The sequence below is a fragment of the Notolabrus celidotus genome, chromosome 18 (assembly GCF_009762535.1).
Source record: "Notolabrus celidotus isolate fNotCel1 chromosome 18, fNotCel1.pri, whole genome shotgun sequence".
In the NCBI taxonomy this organism is placed as follows: domain Eukaryota; kingdom Metazoa; phylum Chordata; class Actinopteri; order Labriformes; family Labridae; genus Notolabrus; species Notolabrus celidotus.
The window spans coordinates 10,864,574-10,886,813 of record NC_048289.1 but is presented as its reverse complement, the minus strand read 5'-3'; the positions used below and the strand labels follow the sequence as shown (position 1 = coordinate 10,886,813).

Genomic DNA, 22,240 nt, shown 5'->3' with positions numbered 1-22,240 from the left:
AACTACAGATACAATGTAACTTTTATTCAGCATTACAGTGCAGGACCTCCAGATTGCTTTAATTATTTAAGTAGCACTTTCAATGAGATCGTTCAGTCAAGTTCTTCAAATCACTATCCAAATGTTCAGAATTAATGTTTTAAATGTGGAATGAAATAACTTCTTTTACATGAAGAACCTAATACATTTAATGTCTTAGGCTGTTTTATTAGGACGATGCAATTTGACGGTTCTGAAAAGGAGGTCTTAAACACAGATTTTATACCTTTGCTAATTTTCAACTCTTGTTCCCAGGTAGGCAAATGAAACTAACATATTACTTTGACAGAGAAATACAATAGTTGAGTAGATGTATACTTTTACGTTGTAACCCTAAAGAATGATCAATGCTAATTTGTACAGCACTGTTAATGTTGTCCTGTCGTGTACATGTGTATATATACTTTAGTAGGCTATACTGCCTATATGTTTTTACTAAGACCTGTTTAACGCTCCTTAATGTGCTGCTGCATGCTTTGCTATATAAGTCATAGTCCTTCATGGATGCCTTTATGAATATCAGCCTACTTCTGCTTCTTGTTTGCCTTGAATGCTTTGTTTTTGTTTGGTTTTTTTGGGTTCATGTGTGTCCTGCATGCTTCATGTTTTTTTTTTAACATTTCCTCATTGCTGCTTCCTGCTTGTCCTACATGCTTTGTGTATTGTCTGTCTAATGCTACTTACCAACTCTCTCTAATACTGTTATGTTATTTCTTTATGTAGTTTTTAGAAATTATTAATCACAAGGTGTAATTTGTACTCTAATAATTTGTCTTCTTCTTTTGGTTCTCTTAGGCAGCCTAACATCTGGCAAGGGAAACTAACCTTTTGGCTAACTCTGGCACATTTACAGAAATGTTAATTTTATGCACTGTCCTTGTAAATGAAAAATAAATAAGAATGCGCAACACAATTGCCACTGTATTGTATCAGACAACATTTGCTTAAATTGGTGCCATTATGTTATATAGCTCCCTCCAGGAACAACACATGGCTGTGCGTATTATGAGCCCAAAGTTTTTGTCAATGTGTGTTTTAGCCATTACTTACATCATTTCCCAGTTAATCTTGAAATCATTACACTAACTTTCTTCACAGTTGTAATAGACCATGCACCATGTTACAGTCAGCATCTCACAGAGAAACTTTTAGAGATCCACTAAAAAATTGTGTTAGAAGAAAACTTTGAGTAAAAGTAGACATTCTGAATTTCAGAAAAGCACATTGGGATTACTGTGAAATGGCTTTAGCTGAATATCTAAATCTGAAAAAGCACTGTTAAATAAAAAGCACAATCAGCACATTTTTTGCAGAAAGAAGGCACAGCAAAAGAAGACAGTCAGATTTGATAATACATCAGGTTTTAGAGTCCTGCGACAAATTTCAATCAAATTGAAACATTAACCTAGAAGCTACAAATTCACAATGATCATGTCCTGTTTTAATCAGAGTATAAATTGAATATAAATCTGATTCCCAGCAAGACAAGATATGAAGGAGCACATTTTTCTTTACAGGAATCAGCTTTTAGTATATACTCATATCCATTAAGCTGTAGGGCAATAAGGCTCCACTTACCCTTAATAAGTAACCCACACTTTGACACAGATTGAGTTCAGCTTGAAACCAAATGCATTATCTGTCTGTGAGATCATAGCTATAGATCCATGCTGTGTAGATGTTGAGGTTAAAATCTAAAGTCACAGCTGTTTATGTTCCTTGAATGAGCCACGATTCAAATTAAATTCAGTCCAAATGGATCTGATCAGTCTTATTATAAGGTAAATATTACATTTACAGGGCTTCTTTCCTATATAATTCTGCATGAGGTTGTTTGAGCTGATGTCTTCAAAGTTCTCTGCAGCAGACTGTGCAGCTGTGCAGTTTCTCCCCCCATGTGGTTATCTAATGGATTTCTAATACATCTGCTGAGATTCCTTTCACAAGTAGGAAAAGTCTCTCACTTTTATGTAACTTTCTAAAAGCTGCATTAGATTATCAGAAGAGTTCAGACACTCTTTGGATACTGCAAAGGAACTCTTTGTAGTTTGAGTGATATGAGGCACCATCAAAGATTGTGTAGTTATAGTCCAAGAGTTTTCCTCAAAATGTATGTGTCACATGGACTTTGGATTCTGTATTCCACATGGGACTTCACAGATGCTCTGTTACTGTTCTGTCTCACATTATATTATCCTCCCATGTTAAATGATCATTTTTAACTCTTATGGGTGAAACATTGTAAAATGATCTTGATCTGGTGCTTTTAATTGTGTTTCTTCTTTCATTTCATACACCTCAGCAGAATCTCAGAGGGACCAGTTATAATTCAAGTAATTAGTTCAAAGTTATTTATTTATTTATTTATTTTGAAGTATAGCATCTTATTTTCTTTTAATGGTTTAATTTTTTTGTGTTTTATTATCTTAGAAATGTATTTTATTTTATTTTGGTGATTCTAATTTCCTGTGTTGAGTTTTAACATCTTATTTTACCTCTACTGTTTCCTCATTAAGATTTTCTTTTTTAATTTTTTTTTTTAAGTTATTTATTTAATTTTTATTGTTATTATTACTATTGTTGCATATATTGTGTTCTTAACCATAGGATTGTGGGGTGGGTTTGGGGTCGGAGCTGGGGGTGGGATCTTTTTCTTAATTTATTCTATTTTAGATTGTTTGTATGTACAGTACTTTGTTTTACAATGTCATTGTATGAAAAGCGCTTTATAAATAAAGTCTGATTGATTGATTGATAAACGATGAAAAGGCCATTAGAAAACTTGAGTACAAAACAAGCATTGGCTGCGTTCTACCAACCTATGTAGTTGTAGCGTAAATTTAATGAATTTCAGGTTAAAAGTCCGCCGGTGCAATCTATTCATTATCCAGCAAAGCACAATGTTCTCAGTAATGTGCAAATCAGGAAACAAAAGTATGGGAGGAGAAAAGGGCTTAAAATCTGGTCTTAAAATCGTGAGAAATGCCACTGCTCATGCTTAAATTGTGTAATTTACAAATTTTGCGGAAATACTTTTAATTTGAAAATCACTACCCGGAAGTGTCAGCTGGTCGGAACTGTTCCTGCAGATGTATCGCCGTGCATGTTTCGCGTAGCAAGCAGAATATGATAACCTCTTTTAGTACTGCTCATTTACATTAAAATTGCATATTGCAAAGTGTACTTATATGCCGAAGCAACCCGACTGTGCTCATAGTTGTTTTGACTTTCCTACCTGTTTTGTTAAATAAAGCCACCTGTCAAACAGAGCTAGCTTGCATTAGCTTGTAGTGTAAAGCAGGGGGACGGTTTTCTGCAGAGTTTCCAGATCTAATGTTGACTACATAAAGATCCAAGAAGGACGGTCAATGGCAGCTCGACAACCATTCACTGACACGGATACTGCCGACGAGGCCGTGAGGGCGACCTGTGACGATGCAACGACATGTAAAAGGTGACACCACTACTAAAGCACCATTCATCAATTCATGTTACATTGATGCAGCCTTGGATTGTTCTACAAACTGCTGCTTTAACTAGCTAACCTACTGTATTTTATTACTGCGTCATAGTTACAGGCGAACAAGCAATTAAGACGATATTAAAAGAAAGGCTTCTTTCGGTTATGTAGAAAAAGGTCGAACCATACATTTTATCAATAAGGTATCTTAATGTTTTTGTTGCTCTATAGACAAAACAATACAGGATGAAGCAGCAAAACAAAATGGAGCAGAACAATGCAACCTTTTCTCATTCCAGGAGGTCATTTCATTATTTAATTCAATATTAAGCTGAAATGTTATTACATTATAGCTTTAAGTATATACAATATGTCACCTTCTAACGAAATGTGTTCTAACCCCAGATTTGCTACCAGCAAAAACTATTGGAAAGACCCCTACATCCAGTATTTCGCACGATCTATAGGGGAACGAAAGGCACCTGAAATCAACAGAGGTAAGACAATTTCTCTAATACACCTCTTTTTTTAGTATTCAAACTAACTTTTTAGCTTAGGTTGGGAAGTTGTGGTTGAAGTCACACCAGTCAACAACAGATAGCGAACATTTATTTCTGCAGCAAGTGACTCATAGGCAGCATATTGTAGAGATAAAAGAATGTTTCCAGTGCTTTATGTAATGATGATTGTTTATCACCTGCTAACAACTCAAGTCACTAAAGTCATGATGTTTACAAATACTTCTACAGGCCTCCATGTTTACCATTTGAACATGCTGTATCATTTCAAATGCTGCATGACAGAGCCACTTTGCAAAAAGGATGCATGTGACATATGCCAAGTAAATTATATTTAATTGGTTCTTATCTCATCTGACAGGTTACTATGCCCGTGTTAGAGGAGTGAACCGTCTGCTTGATGCGTTTATAAAGAAAACAGACTGCGACTGTCAAATAATAAATCTAGGTGCCGGGCTGGACACCACGTTTTGGAGGCTAAAGGTGAGCACTTTCACTACAGACTGTCTCACACTGATCTAAGTGTGGTTCACCTTTGTTCTTTGGTGGCTTTTCTCCCTGTGATTTGACCATTTTAATAAAAATATACAAAAATAATTGTTTTCATACAATGAAAAAAAATACAGTACACAGATCTTGGGTGTGTTAATAGGTAACTAATGGTGTGTCTGTGTTTTACAGGATGAGAACCTCATGCCAAGGAAATTCTTTGAAGTTGACTTTCCAACAGTTGTGGCCAGGAAGATACACAATATAAAGTAAGACACTCTTCGTATAAATTATTTACTACAAACTCTATTGTATTTTATATGATAGAAACAAATCATGTGCATTTCATAGTTCAGAGCAGCAACAAGTTTCTCTCACTCATTAGAGGATCTGGTGATGATACTGTAGACTAAACGTGAGAAAGTGAGGCAAGTTTATTTAGAAAGCACCCTTCATACAACTAGAAATTCAAAGGGCACATTGTCATTATGAGCATTTAAATAAATACAACATTGAAGCAAAAGTAAGACATCTGAATTGAAAAAAATATATAGATAAAAAAGACTTTCAGCGATTGCAACTGAAGTGCTTTGATCATAAAATATAAAATCAATTCAGAAAGAAACAACATATTAAGTTAAAGTCAAATATTTTAACACAAAATAAATAAAAAAGACAGTAAATAACTATTTGATCCAAAAAATACAGATAAGAAAGGATTGACCTTAGGGGACGGCAGCAGTAAATTAAAATGTCTTAAGAGCAGTTTGAAAAGAGTGTACAGATTGAGAAAGCCTCAGGCTCTCTGGTAGCTTGTTCCCTAGTTTAAGAGCATAGAAACTTAAAGCTGCTTCACCCTGCTTGGTTCTGATTCTGGGAACAATGAGAAAACCTGTCTCTGAGGTCCTGAGGGGTCTGGATGAGAACAACAGATCTAATAGCTATTTTGGCCGAGGACCATTTAGTGCTGTAGAAAACAGGAGTGTGATTTTGAAGTCTATCCTACGATTCAAAGGAAGCCAGTGGATAGATCTGTGAACAGTGTGTCACTACAGCAACATGCATATTAATTAGAATATCAATTCTAATCGAAGAACAAATATTTAGACTTAAAGGCCATAAGAAAGTATTTAAGCTGCACAAGCTTCTGAGGCTTTTTTACTTCTGTGGTTTGTTGCTGCAGTGTGGGGCTGAGACCTGCAGGGGGAGACAGAGGTCTGTTTGAACAGAAGTCACAGCTCTGGTGTTACAACTGTTGTAAAGAGTTCAAGGAACAGTGAGAGTATTTGTATTGTATGTCAGCTTTTGATATGCATCAGGATGCTTGCCAGATTTATTTAAAGATATATTTTGATAGATTTGTGGCGAACAGATAGCCGGGGCTGTGAAGAGTCATGGCCAGGAGTCGGAGCAACGACTACTGCCACTCTCCTCTAAGCTAAATTGTCACCCAGGATATATTTATGCCATCTATGTGAAATAACTCCTTGTATTAGATTAAGCTCTATAATACTACAGTTCAGTCAGTAGCATCTTATATTCCTCAGTGAATGTCTTATAATCACTTTAATACTATAGTCACAATACCTACCTTTTGTCTAAACATACAAATACAGTCAAATATATGGCCTACTATCAAAACTTTTTCAGCTCCTAATCTAATGAGGATGGCGAAAAATGTAAAAAACTGTTTTGGGTTATAATTAGATTATTGTTCTATGTATGCTGGACTTTTATCAATAAAACTTGATAAGGAAAATAATGGGACTTACTTTCTTGTGCAAGGTTAAGTAAACCTCACTCATAACATACAAAAACTGTCAGGTGAGGAAGAGAACCCACGTGGAGAAATGTACAAAAAAACATACTTAGACAAAGTCCAAAATGAAATGTCCCTCTAAGAAAATCCATATAAACACCAGAGAAAGCACTGGAAGAGACACAGGGTACATGGGAGAAAACACAACAAACCAACACATAGATGAAATACACAAAGGTTAATCAAACACAGTTGTGACATGAGACACAGTTTTTATATTCTCTGCACTGTTTGCACTATCCACTTTGCTGCAGTAAAATTGTATATTTCCCCATTGTGAGACAAATAAAGGATTATCTTATCTTATCTTATCTTATCTTATTTTATCTTATCTTAATCAAGGTTAGGGCACACAATTACTGAAGAGAGGAAAACTCATGAAGTAAAACTAGACTTGACACACTTGGGAAAATACTGCAAAATAAAACTGGAAACATGACACACGGAGTACAAGAACACAAGGGTAAAGAATGAAAATACAACACAAGAAATAACAACTGAATAACACCAGGAAGACTATAACAAGGAGGATTCAAAACGAAACAAAAGCAACCCATAACAAAAACATTATTACTCTCATGAAGTTAGGGCTGAATGCAGGACTGTTAGCTGTAGTTTAGGGTCCCTATATAAACCTAAATCTTAGCATATCCATTACATACTGTAAGTGGAGTCTAGTGCATACATTATAAGAGTAGGGTATAAGTCCCTGATTGCAGCTTTAGGTTTGTTGTTGATGCTCATGTTGTTCATAAATTATAACTGGGTTCTTTTTTTTCCATCAGGACAAAACCGCCTCTATCCAAACCCCTCATCGAAACCCACTCCACAGACTCCTTACTGCTAGGTAAAGCACTAAAACATTACAGACATAACAGATTTGTGTTCATGAAAATATATCCTCATGTGGAAATCGATCAGTATCTCTTTCATCCTGACAATGTATGTCCTATTTTGCTCAGATGCCCACAGCCTCGATTCAGATCGGTACTGTATCATCGGAGCAGACCTCAGAGACGTCTCCAGTATGGATGAAAAACTTAAAAAGTTCCAGCTTAATCCAGAGTACGTAGATATATCATTTCCTCATCTTGCTTTAGTCTCTGTGTTACTGCTGTGTTTAATACTTGATTCTCCACCATAACATCAGTACTTCATTCTGAATAGATAAGAGTGACGCGAGGGATAACCAGATCACACTTGGCATATCAAATGAATCCGCGGAAAGAAGTTCCAGCACATTTCACCTCAGCTTGTTGGCACTGAGGCAACAAAGTTGATTTCCTTAACGTTCTGAATCAATGAAAATCGTGACAAAACATACGCTTCTGTTATCATGATACATTGGTCAGCTAAACAACATGGAGGGTATATGAATAGTCCTTCAACTCAAGCAACGGCAGCAGAGCTGGCGAGTGCATCTTTGAGCTGCTGATCTCTCCAAAGAAGGGATAGACTGATTATTGGCCGGGCCGATTATCGGTGCCGGTATTCAGCATTTTGACACATATCGGCATCAGCCTTTTTTAAAAGTCCGACAGCTGATAAGAGATCAATTTAAAACGGGGTTATTTTGGCTCTGATGCAGCCGCACCACCAGGTAACTCCAAGTAGAGCATACACCTAAACCGAAGTGAGTGCTCGGGTTGAAATCTTTCAAAATTCGCTAAATCACATGGCAGAAATGACCACGTCTGCAGAAACCGTAGCCTAGCTTGCGTTCCATTTCCCCCTGCAGTTTCTCTTTGCAGGGGACGAGCTGAGCAGCATCCGTTGTGGCCCCTACAATTAATAGTGATTTAAAACTCATACAACCACACTTCAAAAAAACTGAAATATTCCCATAAAACAAAGATAAGTGAAAGATTAACATTTCAGTTATATTGACATTTTGGAAAACTTAATTTACCGTAGAAAACTGAGAGCTATTTATTTGTTTAACTTTTCATTTAACTTTATAAGACAAGCTGCTGAGCCTGGGAGCTCCCTGCACTTTTTTTTTTTTTAATTTTAAAACAAAGATGTCTACTGTCTAAGATAAAAAAAAAAACTTTAACATATTGCAAATCCGAAAAGGTGTTTAATAAACATACGCTTAAAGGAAGTTAAGTGTTTGAGTATGTATTATTCAAATTTTTTACGCCAATATTTTCTCTTTTACTGCAATTGAATATCAGCTCCAAATATTGGTTATTGGCCTCCTTGACTACTAATAATCAGTATCGGTATCGGCCCTGAAAAAAAGATATTGGTCTATCACTACTCCAAAGTAACTTCAACCATGAGGGGTAGTTATAACATGCAACAGTTAAAAGTTGAGACTTTTGATTCATTTGTTCCTCTAAAGGTGTGTCCACTGCAAAGCTCACAGAGGAAGGAAAGCCAAATGAGGACAAATTCCTGCAGAAGTCTCATTCACTTGGTTTAATGTTACCTTTGGTTGAAATGTTCAGTTCAATGTAAATTAGAACAAATAAGCAGGCTAATGCTGGTCAAGACTTTACAGTGAATTGAAATGTTCAGTTTAGGTTTATAAGCATTACCAACTTAAAAATCAGAGGAAATATTTTTTAAGCTATATACATAAATACTTGTTCTGACACATGAAGCCAAAGTACTGCCTCAATGCACACTAGGGCTGAACGATTTTGGAAAATAATCTAATTGCGATTATTTTCCTTAATATTGCGATTTAATATGTGATTATTTTTTCAAGGTCCTCTTCTCATGTATTTTTCAACAAACACAAGCAATGACTCAATCTGTATTAGGATAAACAATATCAGATTTATTATACACAAACTGTTCTTTCTCATAGACTAGACTTATGTTAAGATAAAGGCAAATGAAGCATGAATTAATATGAAAGACTGTTTATTTATCTACTTGAATTACAGTTGTAAACTTACTAAATACTTTGACTTGTAGTCTTGTAAGCGTTCACCACAACTACTTAACAAAATTCTGCCAAACAAGTGTTTTAAGTTTAAAGAATGTTTTGATGTGAACCAGCTGACTGAAGGTGTTGCGCGCAGCGGAGACGCTCAGCTGCGGCTGAGTGACAGGTCTCTCTTTTTCTCTGCTGCCGGACTGATTATGACCCGGTTGCACTCCTGGCTGACACCTGACCACATAAACATGTTCATTTTTCTCAATAAGAACCAGCAGACAGAAAACTGGACACTGTGAGTCTGAAATATGATTCTGTTTAGTTGTCCTGTTGCAGTAAAACCACATGTTGTCTGGGTTTTCACTGACTCTGCAGAGATTATTTATAAGCCTGCTCCACATGCTGATATTCAGTGTGTTGATTATTTTGTACGCCTCAATATGATCAGTTCTTCTGCTGAGGTCATTTTTAAAGATTTAGTAAATATTTTGAAAAGCTAAATGAAATTATTATTATTATTATTATTATTATTATTATTATTGTAATTATTATTGTTATTTTTATAATTTTTTTTATTATTCTTTTTTTTTTTTCTTCTATACTTAAAAAAAATGGTAAAACTGCACAGCTCTGTTAGTTTAACATTGATCTTTGGTATTCTGTAATTGTTTATTTTGTGTTTTATTTCTATTTAAGCTTTAGCAATGATTACGTATGTTTTCCATGCTAATAAAGCCTTTTGAATTGAAAAAAATTGAGAGAGAGAACCTAAATAGAATTTTTAGTTTTAGTTGTTGTTGAAAGTTAACCAGAGGTCAGCCGTATGACAGTGGAACATCCCTTCATGCTCTCTCCGTCTGTTATCTTTAGTTTTTCTCAGCATACCACAAGACATCTAAGAACTGAAGCTTATCTCTGCGTCTTCTCATTGAGAGGAACTTTAGATAAGAGTGTCAGTACACAGCTGTAATGACGACGTGATGTCTGTAACAGGATTTAGAGGGTACCCCCACCCAAAATGTATGTTTTCAATACCAAACACTTTTCCCCCTGTGAACTTGAAGTTCCCAGTGTACCCATGTTAATACAATAACTCAATAAAGGTCCCAGCTTTACAGATATGGAGTGGATCCTGTAGGGTTTGATCATCTGTGTCATTGTTAAACATACTGTAAATGACCTCAGCGTGTTGAGAAGACTTTGGGTGGGTTATCATTTTGTTGGTAAGACAAAGAAACATCCCCATTCAGGGAAGTTGGAGGGCACACACATCCTTTTTTTGTGAGATAGGATGTTTTCTTTGGTGAGCCCAACTCAAGCTGGCACAGCCTGTCACCTCAGCTTGGCACTGACACATTCATTACCTGTATTTATCCAGGGAAGTTTGACAAAGAGCGAGGCACGCTGTCAGGAAGCTGCTTGATGGGACGATCGGAATTTAAATCTTTTTTCTTTTTATTGTTCTTGATTGTTTAAGAGCCAGGGGACATTACTTTTACCCTCTGCAAAGGTTTGTATAGAAGCATCACTTTACTATGGGAATTACATGAATTCATGGTGCAAGTAGTTCAAAGCCCACCGAGTGTGAAGGGCTAAAGTACATGAATGAAAACAATTGGAACGCCTTGTTCACCTTAATGCATTTCTAGATCCGTAGAATAGAAATTTTAATGTTTTTAGATTAAGTGATCACTTAAAGCTCCAATGAAGAGTCTTTAGCTGCTTGTGAAGCAGACTAAAATAAATCCAAATGCCTCTTTATGACCTACAAAAGTAAATGAGGCCACCAGACAGAACTTCTAGATCATCATATTAAATGCCTGTCAGCACTGCCAATGGGTTCGTGTCAAACCAGTATAAGATCAGCATCATGAAAGTTCCTCATATTTGTTTAAGTTGTTTGTTTATGCCTTGGTTGAGGTCAGGCTTCACTGTGTGCTCTCTGTCTGTGTTGTTTTGGCTTAATTTGTTTTTTTACCTCCCAGATTACCCACATTGCTCCTCTCCGAGTGTGTGCTGGTCTACATGACACCCTCCCAGTCCTCCAACCTGGTTCACTGGGCAGCAGAAACCTTCCACACTGCCATGTTCATCAACTATGAGCAGGTAAACAAGACAAATAACAATAGAAGAAGTGTCCTGTTAGAAATAAAGTACTTTTAAGTGTGATTTATCCAGCTACGACTTGTACAATAATTGAAGGCAGTGTTGCAAATCGCTATCATTTTTGAATGGCTTAAATTTTCTCCTGTATCCTGCCTGGATGTCGGGGAATTTTGGAGATTCTCAGTGCTCACAGAATTTAATGACATAGTGTCACATAAATGCTATGCACGAGATGAAAAATGTAAGTCTGGCAAATACCGGAATTAGCTAAATTTCAAAGCATCATTAAAAACAAAAAGTATAAGACATTAATCTCTCAGTATGATGTGTCCATTCAGGTGAACATGAGTGACCGCTTTGGCCAGGTGATGATCGAGAACCTGCAGCGCCGCCAGTGCACACTGGCAGGAGTGGAAGTCTGCCAGTCTCTGAACTCTCAGGTTAACATCTGTTTCTTTTTGTACCTTTTGTTCCTCTCTATTTTTTCAGAATGTTTAGACACAAACTATCTGAATGTGTGTCGTTTTCAGAAGGAGAGGTTTCGGAAGACAGGCTGGGAGCATGCAGATGCTCTGGACATGATGACAGTCTACGGTATGCTCCCACAGGATGATGTGGCAAGGTAATGCAGGCTGAACAGCCAGTTAATTCAGAGGAGAGTGTCATGATGTCTAATCTGTATTGTATTACACGATGGAGGATCAGGGCAACCTTAATGAAGTAGAAAACTGTAAGACTTCAAGAATAAAGTCATAAGAGTTTATTCTCATAAATTTACTAGATTAAAGTAGAACATTTATGAGAATAAAATCATAAGCTTAGGACAATAAAGTTGTAATTTTATGAGAAAGAAGTCGTAATTAAAGGCTTTGGTTATCTATCTATGTAGGTTAAAACAACATATAGGGTGACATAAGAAGAGCAGCCAGCTACCTGCATTAAACGAGAAACATGGATCATCTTCTGAAGTTCTACTGAACAGCTGAGGATATGTTGCAGAAGCATGCACAGGCTGCCTATTAGCCTGCCCTTCTTCAAAACAGACAGTTTATTTCACAGTCAATTCAGAATACTGATACTGTGGTACTAAAAGATTGGGTATTTGTGAAACCTATACTAAAGTATAATTTCACAAGATAATCCACGTTGGTGGCTGCAGGCTGCTTGTATGATCTGTCCCTTCAAAATAAAATATAAGTTAATCTTGAAATTTTGACTTTGTTCTCATTTAAAACTTTCTTCTTGTAAATGTATGACTTGAATGTTGAAATCTCAAATATTTAATTTCTGTATGGCAGCCTTAATACTCTATCGTAATATTAAGCCAAGGCGTACATTTGTGTAGTCCTTTTCTTTAATGTAAATTGAATCACTGTCACCATCTGTCCTTAACTTTGAACACTTTTGCTTTAAACGATTGATTTCATATTTTGATAATAGAGTTGTATTTGGTATCACAGCCCTAAATTACTGTGATCACAGTTGATAACTTTCATTTCAACATTTCCTTAAATGCTTGAGTGTTTGAGCACTAATCTAAGGAGGACTTTTTGGGCCTTCCCTGATCACTTTCCTGCTCTTTCTGTGTTTAGTCTGATTGATATATACGATACTAAGAAGATGATAAAATACCTAATTTCTTGACTTCTTTCAGAATCGAGAGTCTGGAGTTTTTGGATGAGAGGGAGCTCTTACAACAGCTTCTTCAACACTACAGCATATGTTGGGCCACCAAGGACAAGCTCAATCTGGGTAATGTAGACAATAAAAAGTATGGAATGCTTAGTTCTAGATGGCCTCTATGGCGCCATGCTGTCCTTTAGTTTGTTTACTTAGAGTTACTCATATGTTCAAATTTTTCATATTTCCACCCATCCGTCCAGCGTGAACGTCTGCTGAGGTGGTTTACAAGAACAGGTCATGTTCTGTTTCCTCAGGTCTGTCACAGCTGGGATTTTGAGAGTGAAACTGCTCCACTGTTGGACTTCTGCTTCATGTGTGCATACGCCAAAATCAACAACAGGAGAAGATGTGTAAAGGGGAGTAATTGGGAAAGAGGAAACCCTCATTCTCCATCAAGCCCTCGACTGGGAGCCCTTTCCGGTGTGAAAACTCCCCGCATCAGCAGAATGTGATTTAATGAGCATCCTTCTGCGACCCGGAGTGTGTGTGGAAGAAAATAAATGGTTGTATTAGGAGCTGTGATGAGGTCTAAGACTACATAAGCAATGAAATGTCAATTGTAAATGTAGTTTGAGTCATTAAAGAATGTAGGAAATTTGAAGAACACAAATATCATTTGATATCGTCTGGTTTATGTGCCATTTTGATGTTATTTAGAAATCAGCTGTGCTTCCCAGACTAACAAAACGCACATGCATGTGATAGAAATGCTGCCAGTGGCAAGAAATGCTTCTTACCTGCAATCCTTGGTTTATTAATACTTGCCCGTAAAGGTTTTCTAACAGAATGTTCAGGTTAGTTTGTGATAGACTATTTTAAAGAATGCAGGTCAGAATAAAAATGTTCTTTGTGTAAGACGCTGTTCCTCTGGTCATTTTTGTGCACCGTGATGTCCTTTATTCTATGAGAATATAAGAAGCATTTTGTGCTGGCGTCTTGTTTTATTTCCTTGTTTTTTTTTCAGATTTTTCAGCGCTTTAATCAACATTTTGATATCAGCAGATCCATTTGTACACTCAAGTGTTTGCCCCCAAAGAAGAACCCACAGTGGATCCTTATATTACTCTAGCTTTATCAGTTCTTCTGTACTTGCAGTTTGTCCTGCTCTCATCAGCAATGTTTTTAGCGAAGATGGTAATGCGAAATTAACATCCGACCAATTTGAAGGGTCAACATTTTTTCTCAAGTATCATACTTTGCATAGAAACAGTTTTATGGGGCTTTCTTTATTCCTAATTTACACGTTTTACTTTCTTTCCATTTCAGTTAATGAACTTTGGCACCAATCTGATAACTGATAGCAGACATGGAGTGAGGGTTTCAGGTCCCAGGTTCACTGTCATTATTAGAGTCATCTTTGCTGTTTGTATAACATATTGCAGGGAGATGGCTGCTCCATATGCAGTTTAAAGAGTAAACATCTATTCAGTCGCTGTGCACATTTACAGTATATGTCTAACCTGAAGAACACTGGCCTGCCAGTTTAAGGTTTTAGGTTGCAAGGTATAAATCAGTAGGCAAGACGTTGGACATGCATGATTTCAAGGAGAACCAATTGGTTAATAATAATAATAATAATGCAGCAGACATAAAACCCTTTGAATGGTGTCTTAAGTTTTAATTTCCAATATATTTTTAAAGCACCACTATATGGCCTGACTCAGTACACTGAAGGAAATCCTACCCCCCCCAAAACGTTGCTTAGATAGATAGATAGATAGATAGATAGATAGATAGATATGATGCTTTGATATTGGACTTCTAGGCTGGTCATCGATTACCTGTATTGGACACTGTGATTCAGCAATGTGTGAATTATCTGTGAACTTGGTGCCAAAACACTGTTGGCCCAAGGCTGATGGTCAAGTCAGTTGCATTATCAGATCTGTGGCCATATTTATCTGACTCTGACTAAAATGAGCAGAAGAGCTGTCAAATGATCTCCCATTGTGGGGGAAATGGAATCAGTTGTAGGGGACGCTGGAGGACAGACCTGGTAAAACCTAGATGTGTAGTGCAGGGGGAATAAAATTGTCTTGCAGATCCCCCTGTCCTAAGGGTCTTTAACCACCGCCCCAGGAGGATCTTCTTGTACATCCTGGGGGAAGTAGGGAATCTAAGTGGGCCAAGTACAAAATATCCATTGTGGCTAGAAGGCTGTCAGTGCCTGTCGTGGCAGCAACCCAGAGAACCCTTTGGTGAACACAGGTAGGCAGGGTAGTCATCAGGCCAAAAAGAGGGAGGCCTTTAGGGCTTGGTGAGTCAGGTGGTCTTTGGAAGCAGCAGATAGGTGCCGGGTTTCTCGCACAGCTGAGGTATCAATTATGGCACAAGCAAAAACCTGGGTATGGATGTTGATAAATTAAATGGTACCCAACCCAGTCTGGATCCAAGGGGGAGCTACAAAATATAGCTAAATGTATGGGCCACTGCGACCTTACCCTGGATAAACAATAGAAAATGTATAGATGGATGGATAGATGCACTGTTGATGTTTGCAAACATCCCAATTTTTACCTAAAATCAGTTCCTATTTCTCGAACAGTAGAGAGTGGAGGCATTATTATAATGAATTGCTGCGTCAGCTAATGTTTACAGAAGATATATCTTGTCAGTTTTTAGGGACAAATACATTATTGTAAAAAAATATTCTATGTATTGATGCTGCACATAGAGGCATTAAAGTCTGTTATTGTAACCTTACTTATTTAAACAGCAACATTTTCACACCTTTAAGATGTAGTGAAGATTCCATTGTTAGAAAACTACAAGATGTAGTATCAGTTAAACCTGATTGTTGTGCTCTGAAGTGATAGCACACCCTTTATCCTCATCTTTATCTGTATGTTCTCTGACACTAAGTGACACCGCAATCATAATTTTATGATCCTTACATGATGAAGTGTCTTGGGAGTACAAACAATCACAGGAAGGTGGGGCATCAGTTGGAAAAAAATGGGGATGTGCGTATGTCCTTCATGCATCATCATAAAAATGGTTTATATACCAAACTGTACATTCATCTGACTATCCAGCACCGAGCTGCCACCAGAGGGACAAGTGAATTTAAGCAGGGTTAGAACCTTTTCTGATTACTATTCATTATGTCAGGGGAAGAAACCAAGGCTGTGGTCTTCACAATAACTGAGGAGACAGAGGTGAGAAAGATGAGCAAGAAGGGATGCATCTTTGAGAAGTATATGCAGCCCTGCCTGGCTGAGCTGTTCGGGACTGGCCTGTTTGTGTTTGTGGGGTGCGCATCTGTTGTTGGGAATGTGGGGACTGTGGGTGTCATCCAACCTGCTGTGGCACATGGACTGGCGCTGGGAGTGCTCATTATGGTGTTCGGTCAAATCAGGTAAGGAGTTATCGCATTACATTTTATTAAGTAAGTGAAAATAGAAGCTTTATTTTTAATGTTTTTGAGCTGAAGATTTCTCTATTTTCAAAGCATGATATGACACTTTAAAATGCTCTCTTAAACTCAGACTTAAACTGATTTTTTTCAAGTCTTACATAAAGAAAACTTGCCGTAAAATGTAAGAAAGTTTACTGTAATTTAGACAGCAATACGCACGTTAATACTGACAGCAGAGGCTTCATTATGATACATTTTTAACAGTGTCTCATGATTTTTTGTTAACCTCCTTTTTTACACAACATAGTAATCACACCTACAAAGGATTGTCAGCAAATTCTGTTAATCCCTCAACAGATAGGTGTTATCATTATCTGTGCAAAACATCCTTCGAGAGATAAAGAGTAAAGTTCATTATGTTTATTGCAGTGGGGGGCACTTTAACCCTGCTGTGTCTCTGATGGCGTACCTGTGTGGAGGGATGGAGTTTTCCCTGTTGTTACCTTACGTCCTGGCTCAAATGGCGGGTGGGATGGCTGGCGCTGGTTTGACCAAGGTGAGCAAATGTATGGAACCCCCACCCCCCAGTCAAAATATGTATCATAAAACATTTAACCTCAGTCTTGCTACAACAGAATCGTGATGTGATAGATGAAATGCTTGAGAATACTCAGTATTATCACCCAAATTGCAAGCAAGTCAAAGTCAAAAAAACATCTGAAGATCTTGAGCTAGTAATTAAAAATAATGATGTTGTTATCCCCTCATTTTTACCAAGTGAGGTCAGGTTTAAAGTTCAGACTTAACGGTATCTCATATTTGTGACCTCTTATTTCATAACTTTGACACAAAAAGTTAATAAGTGGACTGTTTTATTAAATAAACTACAATTTAATAGGAAACAGCTGTTTGTTAGGTAGCATTTGATTCTGCTATTTTGATCTGGCTTGCTTTGTTGGCTTTAAGAATGCCTGTTTAAAATTCACGCAAAAGGTCTCTCCTCATTCCACTTAATCCTGTACTGAAAGCTCAACTAATTCTACTTTCAGGCAATTTACCCCACCAGTGAGTATGCTGCTTCCCTTGGAGGGGCCTTTCGCGTAGCCCCCGATGCTCTTGCTGAAACCACTCTGGCTGAGGTGATAATGACAACATTTCTTACCACTGTGGTGTGCATGGGGGCCATCAACACAAAAACCAGTTCACCGGGGGCTCCTTTCTGCATCGGCCTCACTGTGACAGCCAACATATTCGCTGGGTAAGAGCCTCAGCAAGGGAATCTTCTGTGTCGTTATTGTTGTATTTATATATGTCACAGCACAGTGAGACTTGTTTTCAGGGTTTATTTTGAGGACTGAGATCATGATCGCAAATTGAAAGAAACCTATTTGTGTTTGATTTATGGAGTTAGTTAATTGTTCCCATTTTCTTAAAGTTTTATTTGGATAAAGCTTGTTACGCTGGAGGTCAATCACTCCTCCTATACCCTTGACTAACTAACTTAAAGCTCCTGTGAGGAGTTTTTAGCTGGTTATGATATAGCCTGAAATTAACAGTGATGCTTCTATTTGACTGACAAAAGCAAATGAGATGATCAGCGACAAGATTGAATTGTTCTGTTCTGTATTTGCTTAATGACTGTAACCACTGCCGGAGGCTAGGTGCCCTTTAATGCACACAAAAGAAACTACTATTACCATTTTTTAAAAACATTTTCATTGCAAATACTCATAACCACTGAAAGGTTTGGCTGATAAAAGACTGCAGGATTAGACTTTTTTTCTTGTCCTCTATCTTCACAGAGGACATGTAAAAGACTGTCCATAGAAGGCGCCAAAGTTGACCAAAACTAAAAGTTCCTCACTGGAGCTTTATATAAGTGTAAAATATACAAAGCTTACATGACTAACATTTAATTCAACCCAGTAGATTTTAAAGACACTTGCATGAAAACTATTGACCCATAAAGGGATATACTGTATATATGACTATACCTACAAAGTCTGCTGGTAAACAATGTCAAAATAGTTTGAAAAGTGTGGTCAGCATTAGCAGTGTTGGCACCAACAGCCTTTGGTCTGCCATGCAGTTTTCCAATTTCCAATATGACAGCCGCTTTCAATAGGTTTCAAAACTACACATCAGAAACCAACAGAGACTACGTCCAAGTCCTCTATAGTCTTTGGCAATCAAAATACTGCCGAACTGTGCAAGCCTACTAGATGCCATTCATCATCTGTGCTTATTTACATCCAGGTAGTAGAGCATAGCTGTGCTACAGCTAAGACACAACATATGAACAGCTTTTCAGGCCTACAATAATAAAGATATGAACCATTTGTTTAACACACTAGTAATTCTGGTGCTGACCACTGAGGGTGACAGCATTTAATTAAGTCGGCTAAACAGGCACATCCCTAGACATGAACAGAGTGGCTTTGATGATAGCTCAACCCTCCCTTGTGGTTATTACTACGTTACAGTTACTAAGTAGATGTATTGGTTAAACTGTGGTTTTGGTTGTTGCCTTCATAGGGCTGCCAGAAGAATTGGAGAGTTAATGATGTATTCTTTCCATCATGCTGTACACTCATTTGATACAGTTATTCCTGCTATTATATTTATAACTTGTTGTTGTTGTTTGGTTTTCAGATACTTTCAAACTTTAAAGCGTAACTTGAGTAGCATCACTAGATTAGTAGTGCTGTTATTCATATGTTATGTTCTGTTCTTTTAGGGCAATGATATCCGGAGCCTGTATGAACCCTGCACGAGCCTTTGGTCCTGCAGTTGTTGCCAACCACTGGAGCCACCACTGGATCTACTGGGTTGGACCTGTTTGTGGAGCCCTGGTCACTGTTAGCTTCACCAGGTGTGTATAGTCCAGATCACAATGGTAGCTTTAACTTTATCATGCATTTCCACTCTACCTGAAAGCCTTTTAGTTTGTCTGAATCAATATATTTTTTGAGCTGTTTATATGCAAAAAGAACTGAAGGGAATAAGTTGGAGTCTTGACCACTAGGGACACTGTGGAGCAGTGTTTTTTTGTTACAGCAGGCACACAGGCATGATGGCAGCTCACATTCTGTCAAAGATTTGTGTGTGTTTCAAAAGATCAGTATTTAGTGGCAGTAATTTGACCAATGAGGTACAGGAGAGAAAAAAAACACTGTTTTTGTTTGATGGCATGGTTGCGCACTCTTTGGAGAGAAACAATGCATGTAAACATAACTTTAGTTTCATCTTTTACTGCGTAGATAATGTTTTATGGAACTTTAGCTTAGCCACACCATAGCTTTAATATTGCAAATCACATGTTACTCATATGCTCTGTGGGGTTGCAAGTGATGTGAAATAACAGGGTTCTATGAAATAAAATTAAATGGCTTGAGGCGATATAGCACTCAGCAGCAATGTGGCAAAAACGTGACTTATTGACTCAGAGATGTTGTCTTGTCTAGAATTCAGTTGAGCCAAACTTGATGCTGAAAGGTCAGCACTCTGGGTGTCTATCTCACACAGATAGAGAGGTGTAGATAAGTAGCCAGATTGAACCTGTGAGATGATAAACTCCCCTCACTCTCCTCCAATGTTGTTCAGAAGTTATTAACACCTCCTAATTCACTGGACTTCAGTCTATCATTACACAAAATCTAATCCTTTGGATCTACCCGATGAGTTTAAGGTTTACTACCGTTTAATCTCCCACTCTCTGAAGTTTTGTGGCTTGTTCAGTAAGGCTATGTGTCTTTTTGGGGATGTGTTGTGTCTCTTTATTGTCAGTTTGTGTGTCTTTGAAGCTTTTTGTGTCTCTGTGGCAGTTGGTTAGATTTTCTGCATTAGCTTTAAATGTCTTTGTAGTTGTTTTATACCTTGTTATGGTTGTTTTAGTGTCTATTTTTGTTGTTCGTTGGCTCTTTCCGTTTGACGTTTATTTAAAGGTGTTTAATATGGTTGTTTAATATTGTCAATGTAAAAAATCTCTTTGTTGTTTTTTAATTTGTTACGGTTGTTTTAGTGTCTCTTTTTGTTGTCTTGTGTATCTGTATTTGAAGTTTTGCTAAAGGTTTTTAATATCTATCTGAAGTTCTTTCTGTAGTCTCTGTGTTGTTTGTCTCTTTGTTGTTGTTTTACATCTGCTTTTGTTGGTTTGTTGTTTCTCTGTAGTTATTTTACATCCCAATGTAGTTGTAAAACACTTCATTTTTTGGCTGCTTGGCATCAGTTTTTAATCTCTGTGTTTGTTGTGTGACTCTTTGTCATTGTAAAGCAAATTTGGTTGTTATGAAAGGGATTTCAAGGGTAACCTTAATGCTGTGCCTCAAAGGCTTGTGCATAAACCAGTGTATGATCTTAACAGGTTGTTAAATCATACTCAGTGGTGTTTTTAATGCTGAAGAATGATAGATTGACTGACTAAAACCACCCTCTTTCTTTTGCAGGTTATTGTTTGGTGACCGGAAGACCAGACTTGTGTTGAAGTAAATGTATAATTTAATAAAGAGAAGAAGAAAAGACAAACTACCCTTAAACGACATGATACCAGCATTTTCCTTTTGGATGTTCATTTTTTCATCAACAACTAGGCTGTAAAAATTGAATTTGGCAGCAAAATACGCACAAGTATATTTTTTCAAAAAAACAGCTGGAGCTGATAATGGTTCCATAACTCACTGTCATGTTTGTACATTGCACATATTGCAATATATACATGTATGTACAATGTAATATATATGTATTTCAATATGTATTTTATAGAAGATTGTCAAATATTCATGTGTAGATAGATAACTGTAAATGAGTCCTAACTTTGTATTATGTCTCTTGGAAAATGAAAAAATGAAAAATGTTATTAAAGTTCAATACATAAAATGTCAAACAAATGATGACTCTTTCTGGTGTCTGTTCACTGTCTTTTTGCACTCATTGTTTGGGCCAAAGTCCGTAAAGGGAATATATACTTTGATGGCTTTATTACTTGAAAACGGGACAGGGGCAGGACATTGCACTATACAATAAAACTAAGACCCATTAACAGCTGGCCTTAGATCCACTTTAACACAGCACAGAGAAATTGTCATCTTCTTTTTTTTACTGGAAGGACGGCTCATGAAAGATAGGAAATACTGGGAAAAGAGAACAGTGGATGACATGCAGCGTGGAGTCGAGGGTCGAGGCAAACCAAGGTTGCTACAGCAAGGGATTTAGCCTTTATTTATATCTACACATGGGGCTCATGCGCCAACCACTGAGATAAACCAGAGTTCAAAGTATGATTGTTCCTGCGCACATTACAAGTAAAAAATACCAATTAAACTGAATCTGCAAGTGTTAAAAAAATATTTGGTATAACACTGTAAAATCTTTAAAATGTGCTTTGTTACTTGACTGTCAAGTGTAAAAGTACTTCAATCTAATACATCTCAATGTTTACCAATGTAATATAAAGATAATACATGTTAGTGTTTTACATGAAAGCACTAACCCAATAATGAGTATTGTTCTTTGGTCCAGGTCTTTTCTACGTGAATGTAGGCTAATGTTGCCTACTCTAGGAATGCATGTGAACCCAAGTGTAGAAAGAGGTGATAATGCGCCCTTCTTGAACCCCTCGAACTCAACCAACCTCACCGACTGAGGTTAACAGCATTTTATCATATATTACACAGGTTCTGTCCTTCAAGAACTAGATTACCTGGTCTAACTTATCCAAAGCACAAACAGTGAGGGTTTTGGGGTGGGGTTTGTGTTGCCACAAGGAATCATTGAAAATCCTTCGCCTTTGATGTTTTTATGACTGTGAGGCAATTCAGTTCAGTGTTACAGGTGCAAGTGATGATTACGATTGACCACAACAACTTGTAGGAACTTTGAA

General features: G+C 37.3%; 2 protein-coding genes across 3 annotated transcripts; both read left to right on the top strand.

Annotated features, from left to right (window-relative positions):
* The first annotated feature begins 3,080 nt into the window (after window positions 1-3,080).
* On the top strand, window positions 3,081-13,859 carry lcmt1 (leucine carboxyl methyltransferase 1). 2 transcript variants are annotated; one of them, XM_034708751.1, is made up of 12 exons: window positions 3,081-3,493; window positions 3,731-3,801; window positions 3,905-3,996; window positions 4,379-4,500; window positions 4,699-4,775; window positions 7,111-7,172; window positions 7,288-7,390; window positions 11,201-11,321; window positions 11,660-11,761; window positions 11,852-11,943; window positions 12,976-13,073; window positions 13,259-13,859. In XM_034708751.1, the coding sequence occupies exons 2-12, from the start codon at window positions 3,746-3,748 to the stop codon at window positions 13,279-13,281; spliced, it is 948 nt and encodes a 315-aa protein (XP_034564642.1). In that variant the 5' UTR covers window positions 3,081-3,493; window positions 3,731-3,745; the 3' UTR covers window positions 13,282-13,859. The 2 variants fall into 2 exon arrangements, with proteins under 2 accessions (XP_034564642.1, XP_034564641.1); XM_034708750.1 differs by lacking the exon at window positions 3,731-3,801 and having other exon boundaries at window positions 3,083-3,493.
* Window positions 13,860-16,108: 2,249 nt separating this feature from the next.
* Window positions 16,109-21,163, top strand: LOC117830495 (aquaporin-8-like). Its single transcript, XM_034708638.1, has 5 exons — window positions 16,109-16,362; window positions 16,792-16,918; window positions 17,412-17,620; window positions 19,100-19,234; window positions 20,808-21,163. The coding sequence occupies exons 1-5, from the start codon at window positions 16,109-16,111 to the stop codon at window positions 20,848-20,850; spliced, it is 768 nt and encodes a 255-aa protein (XP_034564529.1). The 3' UTR covers window positions 20,851-21,163.
* Window positions 21,164-22,240: the final 1,077 nt, after the last annotated feature.